Source organism: Siphateles boraxobius, unplaced genomic scaffold (genome assembly GCF_051911475.1).
Source record: "Siphateles boraxobius isolate OS27281-9 unplaced genomic scaffold, OSU_SipBor_1 12, whole genome shotgun sequence".
Classification (NCBI taxonomy): Eukaryota; Metazoa; Chordata; class Actinopteri; order Cypriniformes; family Leuciscidae; genus Siphateles; species Siphateles boraxobius.
In genome coordinates this window covers 22,437,702-22,459,853 of record NW_027508722.1, presented here as the reverse complement: position 1 = coordinate 22,459,853, position 22,152 = coordinate 22,437,702, and the positions used below count along the sequence as shown (strand labels likewise).

General features: G+C 39.9%; 2 protein-coding genes and 1 long non-coding RNA gene across 5 annotated transcripts in view; 2 read left to right on the top strand and 1 right to left on the bottom strand.

Annotated features, from left to right (window-relative positions):
• Positions 1 to 156: 156 nt before the first annotated feature.
• On the bottom strand, positions 157 to 17,172 carry cblc (Cbl proto-oncogene C, E3 ubiquitin protein ligase). 2 transcript variants are annotated; one of them, XM_077212848.1, is made up of 12 exons: positions 15,415 to 17,172; positions 6,169 to 6,315; positions 5,915 to 6,071; positions 5,163 to 5,284; positions 4,892 to 5,029; positions 4,715 to 4,802; positions 4,440 to 4,571; positions 3,598 to 3,789; positions 1,249 to 1,377; positions 1,001 to 1,056; positions 795 to 850; positions 157 to 589 (listed from the first exon to the last, which is right to left on the bottom strand). In XM_077212848.1, the coding sequence occupies exons 1-12, from the start codon at positions 15,801 to 15,803 to the stop codon at positions 429 to 431; spliced, it is 1,767 nt and encodes a 588-aa protein (XP_077068963.1). In that variant the 5' UTR covers positions 15,804 to 17,172; the 3' UTR covers positions 157 to 428. The 2 variants fall into 2 exon arrangements, with proteins under 2 accessions (XP_077068963.1, XP_077068954.1); XM_077212839.1 differs by having other exon boundaries at positions 1,231 to 1,377; positions 15,415 to 15,803.
• LOC143721923 (uncharacterized) lies at positions 14,516 to 15,942 on the top strand. The gene is made up of 2 exons (XR_013196793.1): positions 14,516 to 14,669; positions 15,421 to 15,942. It is a non-coding gene; the product is annotated as an uncharacterized LOC143721923 (long non-coding RNA).
• A 182-nt stretch (positions 17,173 to 17,354) lies between the features above and the next one.
• The window catches only part of bcl3 (BCL3 transcription coactivator), a 29,873-nt gene continuing 25,075 nt past the window's right edge, over positions 17,355 to 22,152 (top strand). For both annotated transcript variants that reach the window (XM_077212826.1, XM_077212817.1), the window contains exon 1: positions 17,355 to 21,159. In XM_077212826.1, coding sequence (XP_077068941.1) covers positions 20,664 to 21,159 — 496 coding nt within the window. In that variant the 5' untranslated portion in view covers positions 17,355 to 20,663. The remainder of the gene's footprint in view (positions 21,160 to 22,152) is intronic.

The window sequence follows — 22,152 nt, the reverse complement described above, 5'->3', positions numbered from 1 at the left end:
TGCATAGCCTAATGACAGAATTTTCATTTTTGATGAACTTACCAGCCTTGGAAAAACACTTTTTTTTATTGGAATGTAAATTCCAGCTTGGCACACTGTGGTTCAATTGAGACAGATTTGTCGGCAAAAGAAGATATAGAAGAAAAAAGTATGTTGTTTGTTTTATCTTAAATTCTTTATTCAATGCGATCTATTAAAAACAGTGCCTTTGAGCTAAACATTAGTTGGCATGAGGTAGGATTTAAAATGTCTTAAAATCTGTGAGCATTAAGATGTGTGTTCTGCTTTGTCAATGCAAAGATCAATCAAGCTAACATTCTTAATCTGGTAAATATTAAGTCATTTTGGTTGTCCAGTGTTGATGATATCGCACGATTGCTTTGTCTTGCATAATGTTACAGTCTAAAGTCTAAGATTAAACTTTGCTGTCAGGATGAAGTGTTTTCTTGGGTCTCCCCATGACTGTGTCTTCCTGAGAGAGAAGCTGAATCCACCACACCTCTCTCACTCTCTTCTTCTTCCCTGTCCCTTCTTTTACTTCTTCTCTTCCTTTTAACAGTTTCTGAAGGCCCTTCCCAGAGCACCCCACCTAAGAGAGATAGCGAAATTATTTTTCATCATAAATGTCTTATACTCTATGTAACTACTACAAGCCCTGCCACCACGTGTCAGTACAACAGCATCAAATGTGGTTGTCATGTTCAGGAACACATGTCACAAGTATTCTCAAGCTTAAAAAATTATCTCATATGATAAGCATACAGAGGCGAATCAAGTTTAGTTATGGTACCCACTGTGTCTACCACATGGCAAAGAGGAGGGACGGAAGTCTTCCAAAAGTTCCTCGCTTCTGAATACGGTTGGAATGGGGAATGGAAAGGAGGAATAAGATTATAACAGAAACAGCACTTAGCCATCATTTTCCATTATTATTATTTTTTTTTTTATGGGGGGGGGGGGGGGGGGGGGTAATAAAACATTTAGTATTATGTTCTCTTACCTATCTGAGGAAGTTTGTCTTAGCATGTTTTCTGACCAGGAACTGTGTTTGACTTTCTGGGGAGAAAACATGTTTACTGATTTTATTTATTTGATAACAGTAGGTTTGAATTCACTTACTAACTACCGAGGACCATGCACTTAACAAAAGTAGCATATTCACTTCATAATTAGGATACCAACCACAAATTGGTTTAAAAAACAACACGTTGACTAGACTAAACAACCCACCAAACTAGACTGGCTGACCCGTGTGCCTGTGCCACATGATCTGGAGGGTGGTTTGGGAGAGGGACACGGGGAAAGTGGATTTATTTTGGGAGGAAGGGGAGGAGGTAACTGACTGGAACGGGGAACTTGATACTCCTCCTGTGATATCTGTAATAGTGAGAGAGGAATGAGGTTACCCAACTATTAAAGTGAAAGTAAATTAAAGAAATGCATAGACTCAGGTAAAGTATATAAACCTACACACATTTACATTTATTGTCTATGCAGGCATTTTCTTAGCAAAGCAACTTGATAGATTTATGATACAAAACATTTTGGAATTACTGACAAATATCAGAACAGACACTTGAGAATGCTTGATAAGAGGGTCTAAGGTTGTACCGATAGTAGAATTCAAGCAATTAGGGATACGTCAATATTTTTATATCATGGCCACTAACCAATAAATGCGATATTCAAATTCTATATTATTTGTCTAAATGAATTAATCAAAATAAAATGTTAAAATAAAATAAAATGTGTACATTCACCGGCCACTTTATTAGGTGCACCTGTTTAGCTTTTTGTTAATGCACATCAGCCAATCACATGTCAGCAACTCATTGTATTTAGGGGTGCGTCTCAATCAGCTCCCTATAGTTCAGTATTAGGGCACTGATCAGAGAGTTGCCCATTGTAAGGGGTGTCTCAAGCGTAAAAAAAAATCCAGTGCAGTGGAATGTTTGCTCCCTAAAAAAATCCCACAATGCACCAAAAAAACCGGGGAGCATCGATGCTCACTATGCGCCCTTACCGTAAATCACATCACATTTCTGTAGCCAACTCAATACATATAATGACGTGTGATAGAATATTTGAAAACTGTTTTTTTATATATGTCAGCATAAACACACATCGCTAGACAGATAGGAAATTGTGTAATCAATGTCCCAATGTGTAGTGAGCCAGGGTCCTTACCAGTGCCCGGATTCATACACGATACTGATTTACGAGCTGGGGAGCTAAGTAACCTATTTTAAATAGGTGAGTCAAGTTCAAACTGAGCATCAGAATGGGGAAAAAAGGTGATTTAAGTGACTTTGAACATGGCAAGGTTGTTGGTGCCAGACGGGCTGGTCTGATTATTTACGAAACTGCTGATCTATTGTTATTTTCACACACAATCATAGTATTTACAGAGAATTGTCCGAAAAAGAGAAAATATCGAGAGAGCGGCAGTTCTGTCGGCAAAAATGTTTGTTGATGCCAGAGGTCTGAGGAGAATGGCCAGGCTGGTTCGAGCTGATGGAAAGGCAACAGAAACTCAAATAATCATTTGTTACAACCGAGGTCTGCAACCACAACACGTCAGAACTTGAAACATGTGGGCTACAGCAGCAGAAGACACACCAGTGTCACTGTCAGCTAAGAACAGGAAACCAAGGCTACAATCCGCACAGGCTCACCAAAATTGAGCAATAGAAAACTGGAAAAAAAGTTGCATGATCTGATGAGTCTTGATTTTTGCAGTGGCAGACAGATAGGCTCAGAATTTGTCATAGACAACATTGATCTATTCTGCCTTGTATCAACGGTTCAGGCTGCTGCTGCTGGTGGTGTAATGGTGTGGGGGTATTTTATTAATACCAATTGACCATGTTCATCCCTTTATGACCACATTGTACCTATCTTCTAATGGCTAGTTCCAGCATGTCACAAAGCTCAAATCATCTCAAACTGGTTTCTTGAACATGACCGTGAGTTCACTATACTCAAATGGCCTCCACAGTCACCAGATCTCAGTCCAGAATAGAGCACCTTTGGGATGTGGTGGAATGGGAGATTCACATCATGGATTTACAGCTGACAAATCTGCAGCAACTGCGTGATGCTATCATGTCAATATGGACCAAAATCTCTTTGTTGAATCTATGCCATGAAGCATTAAGGAAGTTCTGAAGGAAAATGGGGTTCCAACCCGGTACTAGCAAGGTGTACCTATAATAAAGTGGCCGGTGAGTGCAACTTTAGGCATCAGAAAATGATAAAGTATGAAAACGGATATTAATTTTGATAGTGTACTGTGCATTTCTAGTTTAATCACCATAGCCATTACACTGCTGTATATTTATATAATTAGAGTACCTGTTTGTTTAATGTAAATGCATTTTGATTGAAATGACAGTGTGAGGTCTACAATGTGAGGTGTGAAAGCGGTTGATAATACAAAAATGCAAACAATGCACAATGAATATTTAAGAACACATGAGTAAACATATAAGGGTAAAATTTGTTGAAATATTCAATGAACTTTAGATTATTCAGTAAGGATGTGGGTTTCAGATTGGCAACCAAAAGTTTCCTGATGCCACAATTATGCACTCTCACCTTTTTCATACAAGCCAGTTTTTTCATTACCAGCTCCACATCCTCATGATCCTCCTCCTCATCTTCATCTTCATCATCTTCCTCATCCCCCTCTGGTCTCCTGTCTCTCACTGGCAGGTAGGGCTCAATGAGGATGGACTCCGTGCCTCTGATATCACAGCGGCAGTAGGGGCACGTGTGTCCATCTGACTTCTGCATATTAGAGAGAGTGACACTACTTTCGAAACTCAATTTCACCTACTTATCTAATGCACAAGGCACCAAAACTATGGACTTTAGTTCTTAGTTCCCAAAAACATTATACCACACGAAAGATTATATCTTACGAGAATGAGTTGCGCTGCTCTTTGAATGTGTTACATTAATTCTAGAGCTGCAGAAACGCATCACATCCTCTCATTCTTTAAGGTAAATGTTATCTCACCATGCAATGATGTGTGACTGCGAACTTGAGAGAAGTGGAAAATCAGTCACACACGCACACATGCTTGATCAAACACAGGCAGGAAGCTTGAGCCAAAAAGTCAGGTCATGTTGCATGACGCTGTGGCAAACACTATAATTCATGCAGAACTGCTTTCTGAAAGACTTTGCTTTTTGCAAGTATTTAATTATCAGTTTATGTTAATGGTCTATTGATATTAAAATAATTATACCTCCAAGGGGTTCTATTTTTAATGTTCAAATATTTACACCAACAAGACGAAACACCATCCAGTTATCATGTATAGCTGTTTTGATTGTGGGTTTTTGGGTGTAACCTCAGCATAACTGCTCATGAGTGTAAATCCAAGTGTGAATGGGAGACGTAAAGGTTTGAGCACAATAAGAATATAATTTACCTGCCACCCAGTCAAGCAGGGCTGGCACAGCAGATGCCCGCATGGCTGAATGCGAGTGTCCTTGTCTCGTTCTGTGCAGATTTTGCAGAGCTGAAATGTGCTGCCAATCTCACAGTATAATTCATACTGCTCCTGAAGAGAGAAAGTGAACAAATGAAGGTGACAGAAAAAAGTCAATCTTGCATTAGAGACAAAATGGACTTGCATTTAAGAGATAAAAGAAATGAGCAAATCAGAAATAAATTTGAAACTCTCATTTATGAACTCTCAGTTACCTCTGTGACTTTGACTCGACCCTTGTGAGCCGGACTGCACAGGCTGGAGAGGTCAGGGTTCACGTCGCGCCCATCAGGGTATAAGTAGCTGCAGATGGAAGTATTTCAGGTTATATTAGCATTATGGTGACAGCTTTAATTTCAGTGTGTAATTTTTTTTCCTAAAATAATACACACCAGCCCTCCCTGAAACCTTGTATGAGTGCTTGGTAGAGAGGTGTATTCTGGGGAATAGTTTGCACAATGCTGCCATCACTGGTCACATGACCAATCGCCCACTGACCCATTTGTGTGCAACTGAGACGAAAGATGTAGCTATGGATTCACAGAGAGAGCAAGTAAGAGATTAGATCTAAACCATAGTAAGTCTAACATTAAACCTATATAAGCATCCTATAATAAATACTTAATTATTTTTAACCCTGATATTGTCTGCTGCATGTCTCACCTGCCAGGGCGATGTCTGTAATGCTCCAGTCGGACTCTGACCTGGTCGTAGGTGAGAAACGCCATGTATCCAGGGTGAGTTACTGCTAAATGATTCCAGTTCCTTAACAGAGTTGACCAGGGCTAATGGGAGAATACAAGATTAAATAGCTTTATGTTTTGAAGTGATTACAGCATGATGAAGAAAATGACAAAGGACCAAAATGCAAACAAAACTTTTATAATAAATATATTTCTATAAACTCTTTTGTTTTCTATTCAATTCCTATGGGGTTTTCCCATTTTGGATTAAACATCAAATATATATCAAAATTAAATAGATAAAATTGGAGCTTCACAAATCAATTTGTGTAATAAAATGGTGTAGAAAGGTTCCAAATAATGTTATTTTACAGAATTTTTAAATAATTTGAATCTGTAACAAAGATATAAATATTGGTTATGGTCATTAAAATTAGTTGGTTTTTTTTACTACAATAAAACTAATATCAATATAATATTTTATGTAAATGACAAGACTTTTGAATAATTTTAATTGTTAGATAAAGAAGATCAAAATCACAGCCAAATGGTCAAACAGGCCAAAATGTCCATCTGATGTGGTTAAAATTATCTACTTTTCATGCCAGGTTTATTTTGTATGATTTAGTTTATCAAACATATCTAATAAGTCTCACAACAACCTATTCATGGAATGTGCCCGCTATTTTTAAGATCTCCTTATCTCCTTAGAAGTTCTCAAGTTCAGGATACCTGAAAAAGCCTGGTGAAAATATCAAACTCAAAGATGGATATGTGATCGTTACAAGTGAGATCAACTGTGGACTTCAAAGCCATGGACTCCATTCCCTCTTCGAAGTAATGAACCCTCCTCAGCTGCAGTTTAAAAATGTTCCACTGCACTATACACCTGAGAGAGAGAGAGAGAGAGAGGGGGGGGGGGGATTATTGGATGCATATGGTTTAAAAGTCTTTAATACACATTCAATCAATTATTTTTGTCATACTTGTGTCCAAAAGCCTTCCTCCAGAAATCTTTGGCCTCCGTCTTTGTAACCCTATAAGTATCACCCTGAAATCGTCCCCCAGGAAACATATTTCGTAGTTCATTCAACATGTGGCTGAACAGAAGTGACAACTTAGTAAGATTTCTCCTGAAAGATAAAGCAAATTAAAACATATAAGATCAAACAAACAGGTAAAACTTTATAATAACTTTCATTAACAAATGTTGATTGATTAACAGATCATTATTTAATGTAAATGCTTACAAATGTCAATAAACTTTCAATAAATTTGATATGTACTTACGTCAAAAAAAAGATTGTTAGGTACAATGTACTTTGTGCTCATGATCAAAGTGCAAAACACTTTAGCTGCTATTGAGGTGGTATACGGGTAATGTTAGGGTCAGGTTTGGTGGTACGGGTAGGTTAAAGTCTTTGTTAAGGGGTCGGCAGTGTACTGTACAGGCGTCAGTCTGATTACTAAAAGGGAACACGGTTTATATTACTGTTACAAGGTGGTTGCAGAAGAGATGAAACAGGATCTAAATGCAGCAGCTTTATTCAAAAATAAACTCAAAACAGAATCTCGGAAACCGGAACAGAACAAGCAACTAAATGCAACGTAGAACTGACAAAGACCTGAAAGAATCACAAGACAGCAAACAGAGGAACTAATGAGACTAATTAATGAGAAACAACTGAAGTGAAACTCAAATAAAATCAGTTAACCATGGAAACATACAGGCACTGGGAGGAGAAAGACAGAACTGACAATGTGACAATTACATTGTTTTGAAATATGAACAAGTATTTTCTTGGGAAAAAAATGATTTGTTTTCACCGGTTGATGAATGATTCAAGGAATATCATGTTTAAGGATATAGTATACTAAGTGTTGAGGCAATAAAAACATGTTTTGCACCCAAATTACAATTATGTGGTGTTATGTCTTTAGCAAGCATTTATCTCAACTTAATGCTTTAGTTGTTACAGCAACTAAATATCCAATGCCCATATAGGTACCAAATGCTTAGTAAACATTTATAAACATTTACAATTAATAGTTTCACCTTTAGATCAGGTACTGCAAAAACATGAACAAATAATTAATAAATTATTTGTTAAATAAATAAATAAAAATACACAACACAACAAAAGAAGACCCAATGTATTACCTTTAGAGCCTATATCGTTAAGTTAATGCATATTATGTTAACATGAATAGTGTGTGAAGTGCTTAAAATGACTAATTAAATGAATTTGTTTATTAATTCAAAAGAAATCACAACATTTGTAAATGTAAAATGTGCATTAGGGAATAGAAGTTTAATGAGATTAGATAGCATTTTATTTACATTAAATAACGATCTGTTAATCATGTAATCTTTAATAAGTTTATTTAAACATTAAAAAGCATGTTATCGCATAGCTATGTGAATATATATTAACTAATGAGCTGTTAAGCATTATATAATATTTGTTAATTATTTATTAATGAAAGTTAATTTAAAGTGTTACCAATAAAAACATATGAACACAAATATTTAGTGTGTGTTGCATATGGTAAAACACATTTTTCTGTATATAAGGTTAACAGAAATACTACTGCACAGGAGAGCTGTAGTGCTTATTTACAAATTTTTGCAGATATGATGATTGTTGGTTGATGTCATATAATCATGTCAACAAGTTTATACACAACATATTCCTGCATGCATAAACATACACCAAAAAAAAAAAAACTGTCATCAGCACAACACACTCTAAACAGGAAGTAGTACTTTGATACATCCTGTCCTGAGTGTGTGTGGTGAGACTGGTGACAGAATTTTCCATTACTAATTGATCAAAGAGGTTGTCATGGTAACATCAGCATCCTCTACACAGCACAGCACAGATCGGCACCCTTCATCTGTTATACTTTTTTGTCCAAAAAACCTATTTAAAAATGCTGTAGTAATGTATGATCAAAGTCTATTATAGTTTATAAAACTATAATTTATTATATTTATTATTTTTTAATACTTTTTATTGTAGTATAATAATGATTAGACAGAATCTTTAAATAATAAATCTTCTTGTAATTGACATACATTGAGGCTATTTCTGTTTGACTGTTTGTCTTAAATTGACCAACCATGGCTTATATGCAACAGATTTTTCCACTCAGACAATATGGCCGCTTACTTTCTACTTTTATCTCTAGCTTAGCCACAAAGCACTCAGTGCACCGCTTCTTATACTTGAACTTTCCTTCAGTCATGTTCTTAAAGTTTCCACCAGACATACTGTCCTGTCCACCAACCATGTTGGCATGGTTTCAGCATTGTCAAGCAGTCACAAACTAGGTGAAATGAGCTAAATTTACCCACATGTACTGTAATAGGTTTGTGTGGTGTGGTGATACTGTTCCCTTTAATAGTGAATGAGTCAAATTAATTAGCATGCTTATCATGCGTCACTGAAAAATTAAAACTTTGGAATATGGGGTGTGAACTACTGTATCTATTTATGAAACATGTTAAACATTGGTGTCATGATCAGTGTGTGTGTGTGTGTGTGTGTGTGTGTGTGTGTGTGTGTGTGTGTGTGTGTGTGTGTGTGTGTGTGTGTGTGTGTGTGTGTGTGTGTGTGTGTGTGTGTGTGTGTGTGTGTGTGTGTGTGTGTGTGTGTGTGTGTGTGTGTGTGTGTGTGTGTGTGTGTGTGTGTGTGTGTGTGTGTGTGTGTGTGTATGCCTGCTTTTGCAGAGTTAGACGCGTTCCTGCTTCAACGTATTTCGAACCCCTAAACCTTACCCTAGCCGTAAGTTATCCCTAAAATCAGACGGAAAACGATAGGTGAATAACACTGAAGTAGAAGCACCTAACCCTGGTTGTATGGCTAAACACATAAACTGTAAACTTGTTTCAAATCTGATTAGTTGATAGGAATGTTGAACATGTTGCACTCGGTGAAATCAGGTTCTGCTGCATGCACGGCACAGTGGTACATTTTCCTTTTAGATCGTGTTTTTCTACGCTAAATTTCTAGTTGTGACATGCTGTGTGAAACATTTCTTAATTTGTTGGTCAAGCAAGACGTGTTCTGTTCCACTGGAACCCGAATAAGTTGGCAAAACTCAAAAACAATTGTGGTAATCACTTAAATAAAAAAGTTAAGAAATTTAAGTAGGCCCTAAGCAGAACTGGCATATTTTTATTTTGTACTCATACATTTTATTTGCGTAAGCTAATTCATAACTTAAAACATCTTGTAAGCTCAATTTCAATATTTTTAGCAATGGAAACTTGAGTAGCTTTAACTATAGCTAATTCAGAAAATGCAAAAAACACAATGCTATGATAGCATTAGCGTAGCATAGCAATTTCTGAATGAGTACGGCAAAACATTGTTCTCAAACCAAGCTCGTGCACTCGTCACCATGTATGACACCCAAAAAAACACATAACAGAAAGTAACCCTCACTTGCAAAGTGGGAACTTCCATATTATAAAACCAAATATCTTCAAATGGTATTACCCTCGACCATGCCCATGACGAGGCCATGCCTCTCGTGGAATGAGCTTTGATCCCTATGGGACAACGGAGGCCCTTAGCCCTTAGCCAGCGAGATAGCATCAGCTATCCAGCTTGACAGTCTCTGCTTCGTGACACTCTCTCAAGTGATCCGTGCGGCCTCCGAAGAATACGAAGAGCTGTTCTGACTGCCTGAAGGTGGCAGAACGCTCCAAATAGACACTGAGAGCCCTCGTAAGAGTGGGGCAGAGTAAGTTCGCGTCTCTTTCGTCTTCTGATGAAGGAAGATCTGACACCGAAATGACCTGCGCTCTGAGCGGAGTCGAGAGCACTTTAGGAACATACCCGTGCCTTGGCTTAAGGACGACTCTGGAGTCGTTGGGCCCGAATTTAAGGCAGGAAGCACTCACTGAGAGTGCTTGCAAATCACCCACTCGCTTGATTGATGCCAGTGTTAGCAAGAGGGCAGTTTTGAGTGAAAGCGGCTTCAGGTCCCCACACTTGCTCTCCCTGATCCGTTCGATGACCTGAGGTAGCATCGTGACCGGCGGGAATGCATACAGCGGGCGGCGTGGCCAGTTCTGGGCCAGCTTGTCCCTTTCTTTGGAGAAAAATGTTTGACAATGAGCGTTTTCTTCTGATGCAAAGAGGTCGACCTCTGCCTCGCCGAAGATGCTCCATATCATCTGAACCATTTGAGGGTGAAGAGACCATTCCCTGGGAGGACATTGTCTCTGGATAGCATATCCGGACCCTGGTTCAGAATGCCTGGCACCTGTGCCGCTCTTAACGAGCGCAGGCTGAGCTGAGCCCATAGCAAGAGGTGTTTGGCCATGGTGTGCAGGTTGCTCAACCTGAGACCGCCTTGGCGATTTATATAGGAAACCACTGACATGTTGTCCCACCGGACCAAGACGTGGTGACCTTTTTTGTATGGGATGAAAGCTTTTAGTGATAGAGCGACTGCTCTCATCTCTAGAAAGTTTATGTGTAGGCACCTCTCCGGGCTCGACCAAAGGCCGGTGATGGACCTGCCCTCGTATAGGGCCCCCCAACCTCTGTTGGAAGCATCTGTCCAGATCACTTTCCGCCTCGAAATCACGCCCATACTCACGCCGGACTGATACGAGTCGGCTGCTTTCCAAGCAGCCAGGGCTCTGACACAGCCCTGGTTCACTTTGATACGTAAGTGGCCAGATCGCCATGCGTGAACTGGTACACGTGGTTTCAATCAGCGCTGGAAGGGACGCATATACAGTAGACCCAACTGGAGTACTGATGATGCTGAGGCCAGGAGGCCTAACATCCTCTGAAATCTCTTGAGAGGACGCAAGCTCCTGCTCTGAATGATGGCGCTAGACGCTGGATGGCGAGTGCATGCTCTGACGTCAGCCAAGCTCTCATTTGTATAGAGTTTATGACTGTTCCCAGAAGAGGTATACTCTGGCTTGGAGACAGTGCGCTTTTTGAAGCATTGATCCTGGGACCTAGGCATTCTAGATGGCTGAGGAGCCAGGATCTGTGAGTTATTAACTGTGCCTCCGATTGGGCAATAACCAGCCAATCGTCGAGGTACTTCAACACTCGCACTCCCCGTTGTCTCAGGGGGGAGAGAGCTGCGTCCATGCACTTCGTAAACGTACAAGGTGCTAGGGATATCCTGAATGGTAGGACCGTGCACTGATAACCCTTCCCCTCGAAGGCGAATCTCAAGAATGGCCTGTGAATTAGTGCTATCTGAATGTGAAAGTAAGCATCTTTCAGATCCACTGAGAAAAACAGTGGATCAATCCCACGGGCGAATCTATGGTCGGATTTGTTTGGTTGTCAGCATTCTGAATAGACGCGTCATAAGCGCTTTGTTCAGGTGTCTGAGATCTAAGATGGGCCAGAGGCCACCATCTCTCTTTGGAACGAGGAAATATCGACTGTAAAAGCCCGACTTGCTTAGTGATAAGGGGACTGGCTCTACAGCCCCTTTCACTAACAGTTTTGACACTTCGTGTGAAGGACGTGAGCTGCGTCGCTTCTCACCGATGTCTCGACCACAGCTAGAAAGCGCGGGGGTCTGCGAGCAAACTGTAGCGAGTAGCCTCGTTTTATTATGTTCAACGCCCATTTTAATATTACGGCGATGGCTTCCCAGGCCTTGGCCCGCATAGCTAGGGGTTGAATGAAGTCTGGGGATGGGCAGGGGTGCGTACTTCATAATGGGCACACAACCTACATTCATTACATTTCCAGCATGAGCTGGAGAAAAAACTGACACTATGGGAAAAGTGTTTATGTGAAGGGGTGCATATTTCATAGTGGACACACAATCTACATTTATTACATCTCCGGAGGGAAAACTGATAGTGTGGGGACAGTGCTTATGTGCAGGAGTGCGTACTTTATAGTGGGCACACAGCCTACATTTATTAGAGACAGAAAATATCTCTTTTCTTGTTTTATTTTGGTCGCCATAAAAACTGCATTTATTTGCAGGTGTGCAAGGTTTTAAAGCAGACTTGTTTACTGCAATATTGACGTTCCCAGCCACCTGAACTAAAGAGGAGACTGGGAGATGTGTGAAAAGTTTTTTGGAGGTTGGTCCGGCCTCGGGGGGACTTAACCACTCTCATTTCCTTCCTGTCACCGTGGCTAGAAAGGCTTACGAGACTCCAGGTCCAACACAATCTTGGGTCGGGGTCCCCGTCACTCTGGGAACTGCTGTTGCTTCGTTGAGCGAGAGCGGGGGCGGACTTCAGCCACTGGGCGGGGCTAGGAGAGCAGCAGCGCTGGCTTTGCTAGCTGTGGAAGCGGCGCCCTCTTGTGGTGGCCCGAAGAAGAGCTGTATCGTTTAGGGAGGAAGTGACGCATAGCCTGCGACGCTTTCTGAGCCTCGGTGTAACGTTCCATGAAATCTTTGACTGCTGGGCCGAACAGACCGGTGTGGAGATAGGGGAGTCCAGTAAAGCTGCTCTATCTGCATCTTTCATTTCTGTTAAGTTCAACCAAAGATGACGTTCAAGCACCGTCAAGTTCTCCATGCACCTACCAATCGCCTTGGCGGTTGATTTGGTTGCTCACAGAGCCAGGTCTGTCGAGGGGAGGAATCGCTTCGTACCCTTTTTCCACAGCGCCGTCGACGGTCGAGAGCATTGAGGAGAAGGAAGGATTCAGACGAGCTGAATGCGGCGCTTTCCATGACTCCGTTAGCAAGTCGTGCACTTCTGGAAAGAAGGGGGGGCGTCTCTGCTGAGGGAGATGTCGGCTTCCCTGCAGGAACCATTCGTCCAGCCTGCTGCACGTGGGCACCTCAACGCCCTTTAGTTAGCACGTGGAGAAGCTCTGCGTCAAAGCTGGTTCTCACGTCATTCGCACTGCCTTGTGTTGAGGGTGCGGGGTCAGCGAAGTGAAACTTGCTGAAGGAGATTAAATCTGAATTCTTTGGCGAATTGGGAGCTTATATTGCTATAAGCCACGCCCATTCTGGCGGGCTCTGACGTGCGTGGGCGCACAGCATCCTGACTGGTTCGCGCATCCTAGCCAACTCGCCATAGGTTCGTGCAGTTGCCGCAGCACAAGCCAATGAGCGAGCTAAGGTGCTCAGCTGTATGTCTGCTGTGGAGCCGCACTGCATTTTAAAAAATGTGCTTCAATATTCTCGAGAAAATTAATTTTCCTATAGCGTAAACTAACTTACACAAAACGAGAGACCTCTCGAAAGGGAACTATTTGCCGACCTTGCGAACAAGCTATTTAGTTACTGTTACTTTCAGATAAATGGCTGAATATCTAATGGATCTATTTTAAGCTATTTAAACTCAATATTAGAATATTATATTTCACCCTCTCTTTTTGCCATGCATAAATTAAAAAAAAAAGGAAGGAAGAAAAAAGTCAAGAAGTAAACAGAATGGCCACTGTAGTGCTAAAACAACATTAAACTGCTGGCTTCCATTGCTAGAGGGAAGTTTCCTCGATTTACATGATAATGCTGCACTATACACACTGGTCATTGGTAGTCACAGCAGACCAGAAGCTTGTTCAAGATTAAATAGGGACTGCAATCTTTGGTTGCAAAGATCTTTTAGTGACTGAAATAAGCCATTTTGTTGCAGTCAGGTTGTTGGTAAGGTATAGGAAATTAGTTTCAACCCTCGCAAAACTGAAGTACATGATCCTCTCTCTTTATATGTTTATGGACATGTAGGCCTACTCATTATTTATATCCTTTTGCGGACATTTTTGCCAAGCATTGTACTTCTGGAGTATGCAGACATTTCACAATGTAGTAATTTTATTTGATGGCTGATTTAAACACGCACTGATTAATTTGAATGAGTTTTATATACTTTTTGTGTGTCTGCCTCTTCTTCACAGTGTTTATTGAAATGAGATATTGAGAGGTTTAATCAGAGAATTTCCCACATGTTATGCTTTATTTTTTTTATCGCAAACTATATAAAACTATAACAAAAACTATACATTGATTGCCATTCTATATTAAAGTAGCCTACATCTTTGATTGAACTACCAAAAATAAAAAGGAATAATCTGCTTTACTATTTATACTTTCTGTCTGTTTTTGGAACTTTTAAAGGGGTCCTATGCCCTTTTATGAAGTCTTGATTTTGTTTTTTGGGGTTTAGGCCTACTAGAATATGTTGTCATACTTTTCAAAAAAGACATTATTTTCCACACATTTTATATTATTACAGCACCTCTCTCCGCAGTCTATCTCGAACATGCTGATTTCGATTAAGCCCGTCCTTCCGAAATACGAAATGTGTTGTGATTGGTTAGCTGGCCCATTGTGTTGTGATTGGCAAAGCATGCTGGGGAAATGTCACCCCCCTTCATAACCGTGAGCTCGACTCAAATGCAGGCCTAAATATCAACGATGGCGTCAATTTCAAACCAATTTAAGCGTAATTCATATTAACGAACAAGAGGATCGTCCAGAACGGATTTCATGCACTGACTTTGCAGTCTGAGTGGTATGTTTTTTTGTAATTTTATTATGCATTATATATACGATGTTATCAGCCATTTAATCTTGCTATTTGTCGTTAAACTAAGGTAATAGAAACAGTAATCGATCACAAAACCATCGTTCATTTTCCTAAGGAGGGGTGAACCGTCTTACAAAAGCGAGAGTTTACTGCCTACAGTAAACCAGTTCTCTGTAAAATGTGCAGTGCACAGATAAACGTTTGGGTTTTAATATTAAGGAACAGTGTTTAAAATAAAATGTAACTACTCTAAGTTCATCAGCCTTAGGAAGGTCAAACAAATTAGTTTTGGTAATGTTGTGGGAAAAACACTTGCGACAACACTGTCTTTAATGCAGCTCAACCAGGCCTCGTCCCATTTTTAGCATATTCTGTGGGCGGGGTTATTTAAATGAGTAACACTGTGCCCAGAAGCCCAGAAAAATCGCATTGTAGTCCAAATTTAGTTTGTTGTAGTTCTTGAAAAGGGGATTCTGTTAAATAAAATATCTCCCTTTGGAGTGAACTTTGACCTTTGTAACCTTGCAGATCTTTCTCATGCTCAAACAGCAACATTACAGACAAACTAAAGTTGAAAAAGTAGAAAAACATAATAGGACCACTTTAATATCATTCTGCCGACTTTGATGGTCTTTGAGATGTTTGAATGTGGACAGCTGAAGAACACACATATTGTGACCAGTGAGCAAAGACTAAAAACTGACCTCCACATTGCTTGGCTTTGTCTTACCTGTAGCTTGAAGTTTCTTCAAACATCTTCTCCTTGCCATCTTTAAACAGCAGCACAGCTCTATCTGTCTTGTCCAGCAAGTGGCGAATATGGATCCTCAGAAAATCACCCTCATCCCCTCGGGGCACGGCCATCATTGACCCCCTGTAAGGAGCCCATACTTCTGTCAGGAGGGTGGCGGTCTCCGACACCAACTCAGGGAGGTATGGCGGACTGTTTTTTAGACCCAGCCTGGGGTCGGTGCTCAGTTTATGCAGTTTCTCCAGTCTCTTGAAAACTTTATCAAGAAGTTTGCGGTCCGCACTGGTGGGGGACTGAGACATGGATTGAGGAGTGTCAAGAATTTGACTTCGGCCTGCAGGTCCTGAACGCCTAGCTGTTGCCATCATAGATGAGATGTATCCAATGAGCCACACGTGGAGTGTTAGCCTATGTTAATGTTCAGACATGTGTCTGAATCAACAGTTGTCTGAGATAGTGTTGAATCCACTCACTTCCTTCACACAATTAAAGTGTATTTGATTCAGTTGTCCTTTTGTATACATGATACAACAATTGATGATTAGTTGAGTCTAGGGAGAGCATTGTTTTTAGCAGAGCTAGCATGAAAAGATGAAAACCTCTGAGGCTATGACTTATCAAACGGTTACACCATTATTCTCAGAAAAGATATCTATTTTTAGGTAAAGAGACTTATCTGAAAACCACTTCCCCGGTAACTCTTTGTCCTGTAATCACTGATTATGATAAAATGATGAAACAGCAGTTTAAAAGCGGCTGTATTTGTGATGATTTCTAAATCAACTATCATCTTACCACAGCAAAACTTTGTTCAGTAATCCAGTTTAAAAATCTTGAATTGTCCATATCAAGGTTCACAGGTCCGGTCAAGTGCGAAGAAGTGATGAGAGATGTTTGTCACCATTGCCACTGTTGAGGGCAGATGCCTTTCATAAGATACATTCTTCACGGACAGAACAAGAAGAGCTCACTTATTCAAACAACACACCTGCAACACCTTACAAAAACTATACAGGTTGGTGCCTATACGTCCTCCATAGAAAAAAACGCTCCAAAGTTCATGTGTCCTTTTGCCAGGTCTCCGTAACAAAAATGTTGCAAACAAGCTAAACGAAACCCTAAAACATTAATTCTTCAGATACTCATTTTGTGCTCAGATCTACCGGGCTCCTGCACCGTCACTCCACCCATACTGCCAGTCATTATCTCTCTCATCCATACGGTGTCTCTCAGTCTGTCTGAATCTATCTCTGTGTCCAAAATTTTGAAGAGGCACTTACACTCACGTTGGTTTAGGACAGGAACTCAGCTGCAGACATTCACCTCTCTTTCTTTCTCCCTCTCTCTCTCCCTCCCTCTCTCTCTCTCTCTCTCTCTCTCTCTCTCTCACTCTCTCTCTGATCAGTTTCCGGGTAGCTAAGAGGCAGACAAACAGGTTTGTTTTCTTTTGTGTCTGTGAGTGAGCTGTGCAGCATGGGCTGTGTGCAGTTGGGACGCTGTTTGAACTGTGGCGTATTGGACAGACCATGTGTGTACAACTTCCTGAACACACAACAAAAGACTATAGAAAGAGGGAGAGATAGAGTTTCTGTGCTGTTGTAGGGCTGGCCTTCAAATTACTTTATCATTACATAAATGAATTAACATCAAAACTAATAGCCTACCATATTGATATGACTCTTCATGCTATGCGGTTAAATATATCTGCAATATAGCCAATGCCTTTAGAATAACATAAAATAAACCTACATAAAGTAAAAAAAAAACAACAAAAAAAAAACACTCATCGAAGACTAAACATCCACACAGATAAAAAACGATTTAGAGACTTTGATATTAATCTCATATGGACAGCTAGTATTAGCACAAATTTTCTCTAGATTTAACTTGATTTAAACATTTGGCTCTGTGTGGCCCTCTAATGGACAAAAATTTAATAACAAGCTTCTCTGATATTGCCAAGTGTAACTTTTACCTTTGTAGTTTTTATTAATTTTGTTTTATTTTTTTAACTTTTATATTCGGGTAACCCTTTATTTTTTGGTCAGGATTTCCCTGAATAATCCATAGCCTATTAAATAGCTAATCATTACTCAGAATTTAAAATTATTTAAATTTTTTAAATATTATATTCCGGCAACCAATTCTTTTTCATAAGGATTTTTTTGTGATTTTTTTTCTGTTAGGTCACATAATCCATATAGCTCCGAAGCAAATTCTTAACATGAAACGATATGTGTAGCCGCTTATTTGTGTTGCAAATAGACACCAGCAGAGGGCACTGCTTCACAGCATTTCATCATCAACCAGAGGACTTGAATGACAAGAGTCCGACAGCTTTTGAAAAATGTGCAAGATGCGTTTAGTGTTCTGAGTGAACTCATGGGTAGCTTTGACGATTTTGGTACCTCTATGATACACAATTAATACTTGCATGAACAAATTGATTTACTATAGACTGCATAATCCTGAATATGTACTTAAAATGATAGTTCACCCAAAAATGAACATTCTGCCATCATTTATTCCCCCTCAAGCTGTTCCAAACCTGTATAAATTCATGGTTTTCCTGCTGAACACAAAGAAATATATTTTGAAGGATGTTGGTAACAAACAGATCCCGGGCCCCATTGACTACCAGGTGGAAAAAATACTATGGTAGTCAATGGGGCCCAAGATCAGCTTGGTTACAAACATTCTCCAAAATATCTTCCTTTCTGTTTAGCAAAATAAAGACATTTACACAGATTTGGAACAACTTTAGGGGGATTAAATGATGGGTGAATATATCCCTTAAATGCAAATATATATATATTTCCCCCCTTCTCCAGACTAATATAAATTGAGCATGTCCTGGAAAAAGTCTGGCATATAATGTTAGTAAACCCATCTTAAAAATGTCTATAGTAGGACAACTGTCTATGAGATCTGATTATTTAAGGTTATTTTCTTACCTCACAAACACTAGTCATTTCAAGCACACTCCTTTTGGGGCCTGTTCTGCCTATACAGCACATCACTTTTCCTGCAAATGTGTACCATGCCGACAATTCTAAGAAAACACAACCTGAGAACAGGATGTTCAATACATACGATTGTCCTAAAGGAAATTTGAACAAGTTTGAAAACACCAGTATTGCCTATTGTCTTTTTTTCTCCTCTCTAAAGCACTTTGTAGTCCTCATGTCCCTCTGTGATAAAAAAAAAAACAACTAACATTAACCTATCATTAAATTGATTTGTGTGTTCAAAAGAAAAGGTTAATTTGCTGTAGATCTTCAGTTGGCCCATGGGAATTAAACTGGCTGCGATTCAGCATTTGGGCGGGATTGTCACCAACTGACAAGTTCGGACCCACCGTGGACTCTTCTTGGTGTTTTGGGGACTTTAAACGCCTATAGTTTTTTCCGTTTGCCGTTCCATACCCACTCAACCCCACAATGAAGGAAAGTCCCAAACTGGCCCAGGTAACTCTAAACCCCTGGTGTGAGGAGGAACTAAGGCTTTGGGGTGTAGGTGGAAAGAGATGGGTATATGACGCAGATTTTTTTTGTCGCATAATCAAGTGTATACAAGTGTATTTTTGTAAGGTCTCTTGATTCTACATAGAGCAGGATCAGAAGGCTGATGATATCAAATTCCTAGCTAACATTGGGTAACACTTTATTTGGATGGTCCCTTTTGAACATTCTGTCAACTCTCAGTAGACTAACTGTCTGCTTAATATCTGCAAACTCTTTATTGTGATGGTCCTCCAACAGACATTCTATAAGTAACTTTGCAAGTACATCAACTTATTCTGACCCTAACACTACCAGTCTACTAAAAATCAACTAACACTCTAATACGAGTTAGTAGACATGTAGGTGCAACGTTACTTATAGTCAACAGAATGTTAAAGGGACCATCAAAATGAAGTGAAACCGAACATTGGCATAACGTTATCACAGTTCTTTTTCTCTATCTCTCTAAAATAACTCATTCCTATCTTTCTAATGTTCTCTTTAGGTTCTATTTTGTAACCAAAATTGGTTTGGTTTTAGGAACCAAATATTACTAGCTACAGCTAGGCTATGCATCTTTAAGGGATCTGATCAAAATGGGGGTGCTTTCCAGATTAGATGCTGAGATAGCATGTGAAAGACAGTAATTTGCTGTTATCATCGATATGAGTCATAAATCAAATCTCTAATGTAAGAAAATGACCCTATCTTATCAGTTCTTATCAATCAGTCACTAATGATCCCCTGGCCCAATGTGAATGTGCTGAAATAGGCTACAGGAAGACAAGAGGTCGAGCCTGGCAGGTTTCCCGACAGCAGCTGTGAGGGAGATCCCCGCCGGAGATCCAGCCCGCTTCCTACCAGGCACCAGGGTGTGCAAGAAAAGAGAGAAAGAGTAGGCCTAGCTTTTTTTTTTAGCTACGGCTAAAAGGAAAGCAAAACTGTACACCTGTTATCCAACAGCTCGCGACACATTCAGCTGCACTGATGAAAAAAATTCAATAGCCAGACAATAGGCCTACGTCAAAATATGCCAAACACCGTCGTCTAACAGTTAAACCGAAACCGATTCCATGAAAGCTTTCGCTTCATACGACGCGTAAAGGTGATAATAATGTGCACAATAATGCTAAGTAAAAAGTAGCCTACTAATAATGCTAATAAACTAGTTTTTTTTTTATCTCAACTGCACAGACCTTCGGCAGAGCGTTTTCGCTAATGTAATAGGCTACAAACGATTCAGTTACAGCTGAAAGGGAAAACCCCAGTTCACTCACCCACCTACTTCCTAATTTGAGTGAATGAGAGAGGGAGACTCTGTGAATTCATTTCAGATCATAGAGCCAGCGAGCAGCACAGCGCAGAGGTTGTCATCGTGACTGCAGCGCGTGATCAATAATAGCCTAATAATAATAATAATGCACATGACATTGTCATTGCCCTAAAATGGCATTATTCTAATTGCATGTGAAATTGATTAGGATGTTTATTCAATTCTATTTTTTAAACTGACCATTTAATAGAAAACTTTGCGCACAAGCTAAGGCTATGAATTTAAATGCTTCAGTGAGCTGTGCTAAAACATCTTGAGCAAAGCATGTAAGTATGTTGTTTAATCTAGGTAGCAAGAGGTGATAGTCATCTTAGGACCGAGTCAAGTTAGTCATATTGACAATGTTAATAAAAGGATTCGTCTAGGACCCATATATCGCCTACCTGAGGACAATGACAATGAGCGGCAGTAATCACACTGTGCGATCTGTGCCACTGGATCTTACCAACAAAACCAGAGAGCGTGGGAGCTGCGCGCAACCGGGAGACCATGGTCACCCTAAACATACTCCGGAAAGACAGGTTAAACCGAAGCACAAGTACAGCAATGGAGATTGGATTCTTCCCCCTGAATCACGGGACAGTTGTGATGGATCAGTTTCGCAGACGGCTCAAACAGATGATGGGGATGTCAGGGCAAACAGGACGCGTGAGGGTCCCACACAAACCCGACCTATAACCCCTAAGTGCAACACGCGTCCGATAAAGAAACGTCCTTTCCCTCCAGACGTGGATCATGATACCAGTGGTACAAGAAATATTCCACATAGCCCGGGTGCAAAAGAGTTGAAGGACTCTGCCGTGGGTCAAAGACACACAGATGCACCGCTGATATTCAACTCATTTCGTGGTCTCCGGAGCGCTGACTCTCAGTTCATAACACCATGTCGTAAGTTTACAATATTTTTATTTTGACTGATCTCTCATATTATATTTAAAGCACAAAAGTTGGATGACTTTGTGCAAATCATCTTGTTCACTCTTGGTGTGCGTCATTGGCAAGTGTCATTTTGAAAGTATGTGTGTCCGTTCGGGTAGAACGCATGCGTACGCAATATGATTGCGCAGTCATGGTCAGTCCAGGCTCGAACCACAGTCAATGCGAAACCATTGAGCTGATCAGCATGATGTTTGGTTGAGCTGTTTTCAAATCGTGACAGTGGGTTAACACATGCAGGTGAAACCGATGAGTATTATAATATATAATGGGTTTTTTTCTCAGTATGTTACCAAAATCGTAACATGTCATTATTTATCAAAGTAGACATAGACATAATACATTATGTGAGTGAATTTATGTCGATAAAATGACCTCTCCCAGACCCTCTAAAAGTTTTCTCTCTTTTTAAAGTTGATAAAAAGCTTGTGTGCTGTTATCGTATGTGTGATGATGTTGATTAGCTCAGATTAAAATCTAGATGGTGTTGGCCTTATGATAACCCCATTAGCTAATTTCTCATTAGTTTAACTGAGTGTTATATCTCACCTTGTGTTACAACATTCCTCAGTCTCCTTTATAGAGATAATCTAACATACAAATAATAATCTACATAATTATGCTGAAAGCGTCACACATTGGCATGAATACATTCCTGTTACTGGTCTATTTCTTGCTCTTGATATTGTGCTATGCAGAACAATCTTATTTTGTCATAAAGATAATCTAAACCAAATGTATCCACACTACAACTTTCCAAAATTGAGTCCAAGCATTAGCAACTTATTAGCAAATATCTCTTTTTACTTCTTCTTAGCTGGTAAAATGAAAGGACCTGGTAAAAAGGTTCATTTTTCATTATGACCATGCCAACTCTTCAATTAACTTTTTTTCATTAGTGTTGGTTTGATATGCATGGTTGCTTTGGTTAATATTAATATTTTT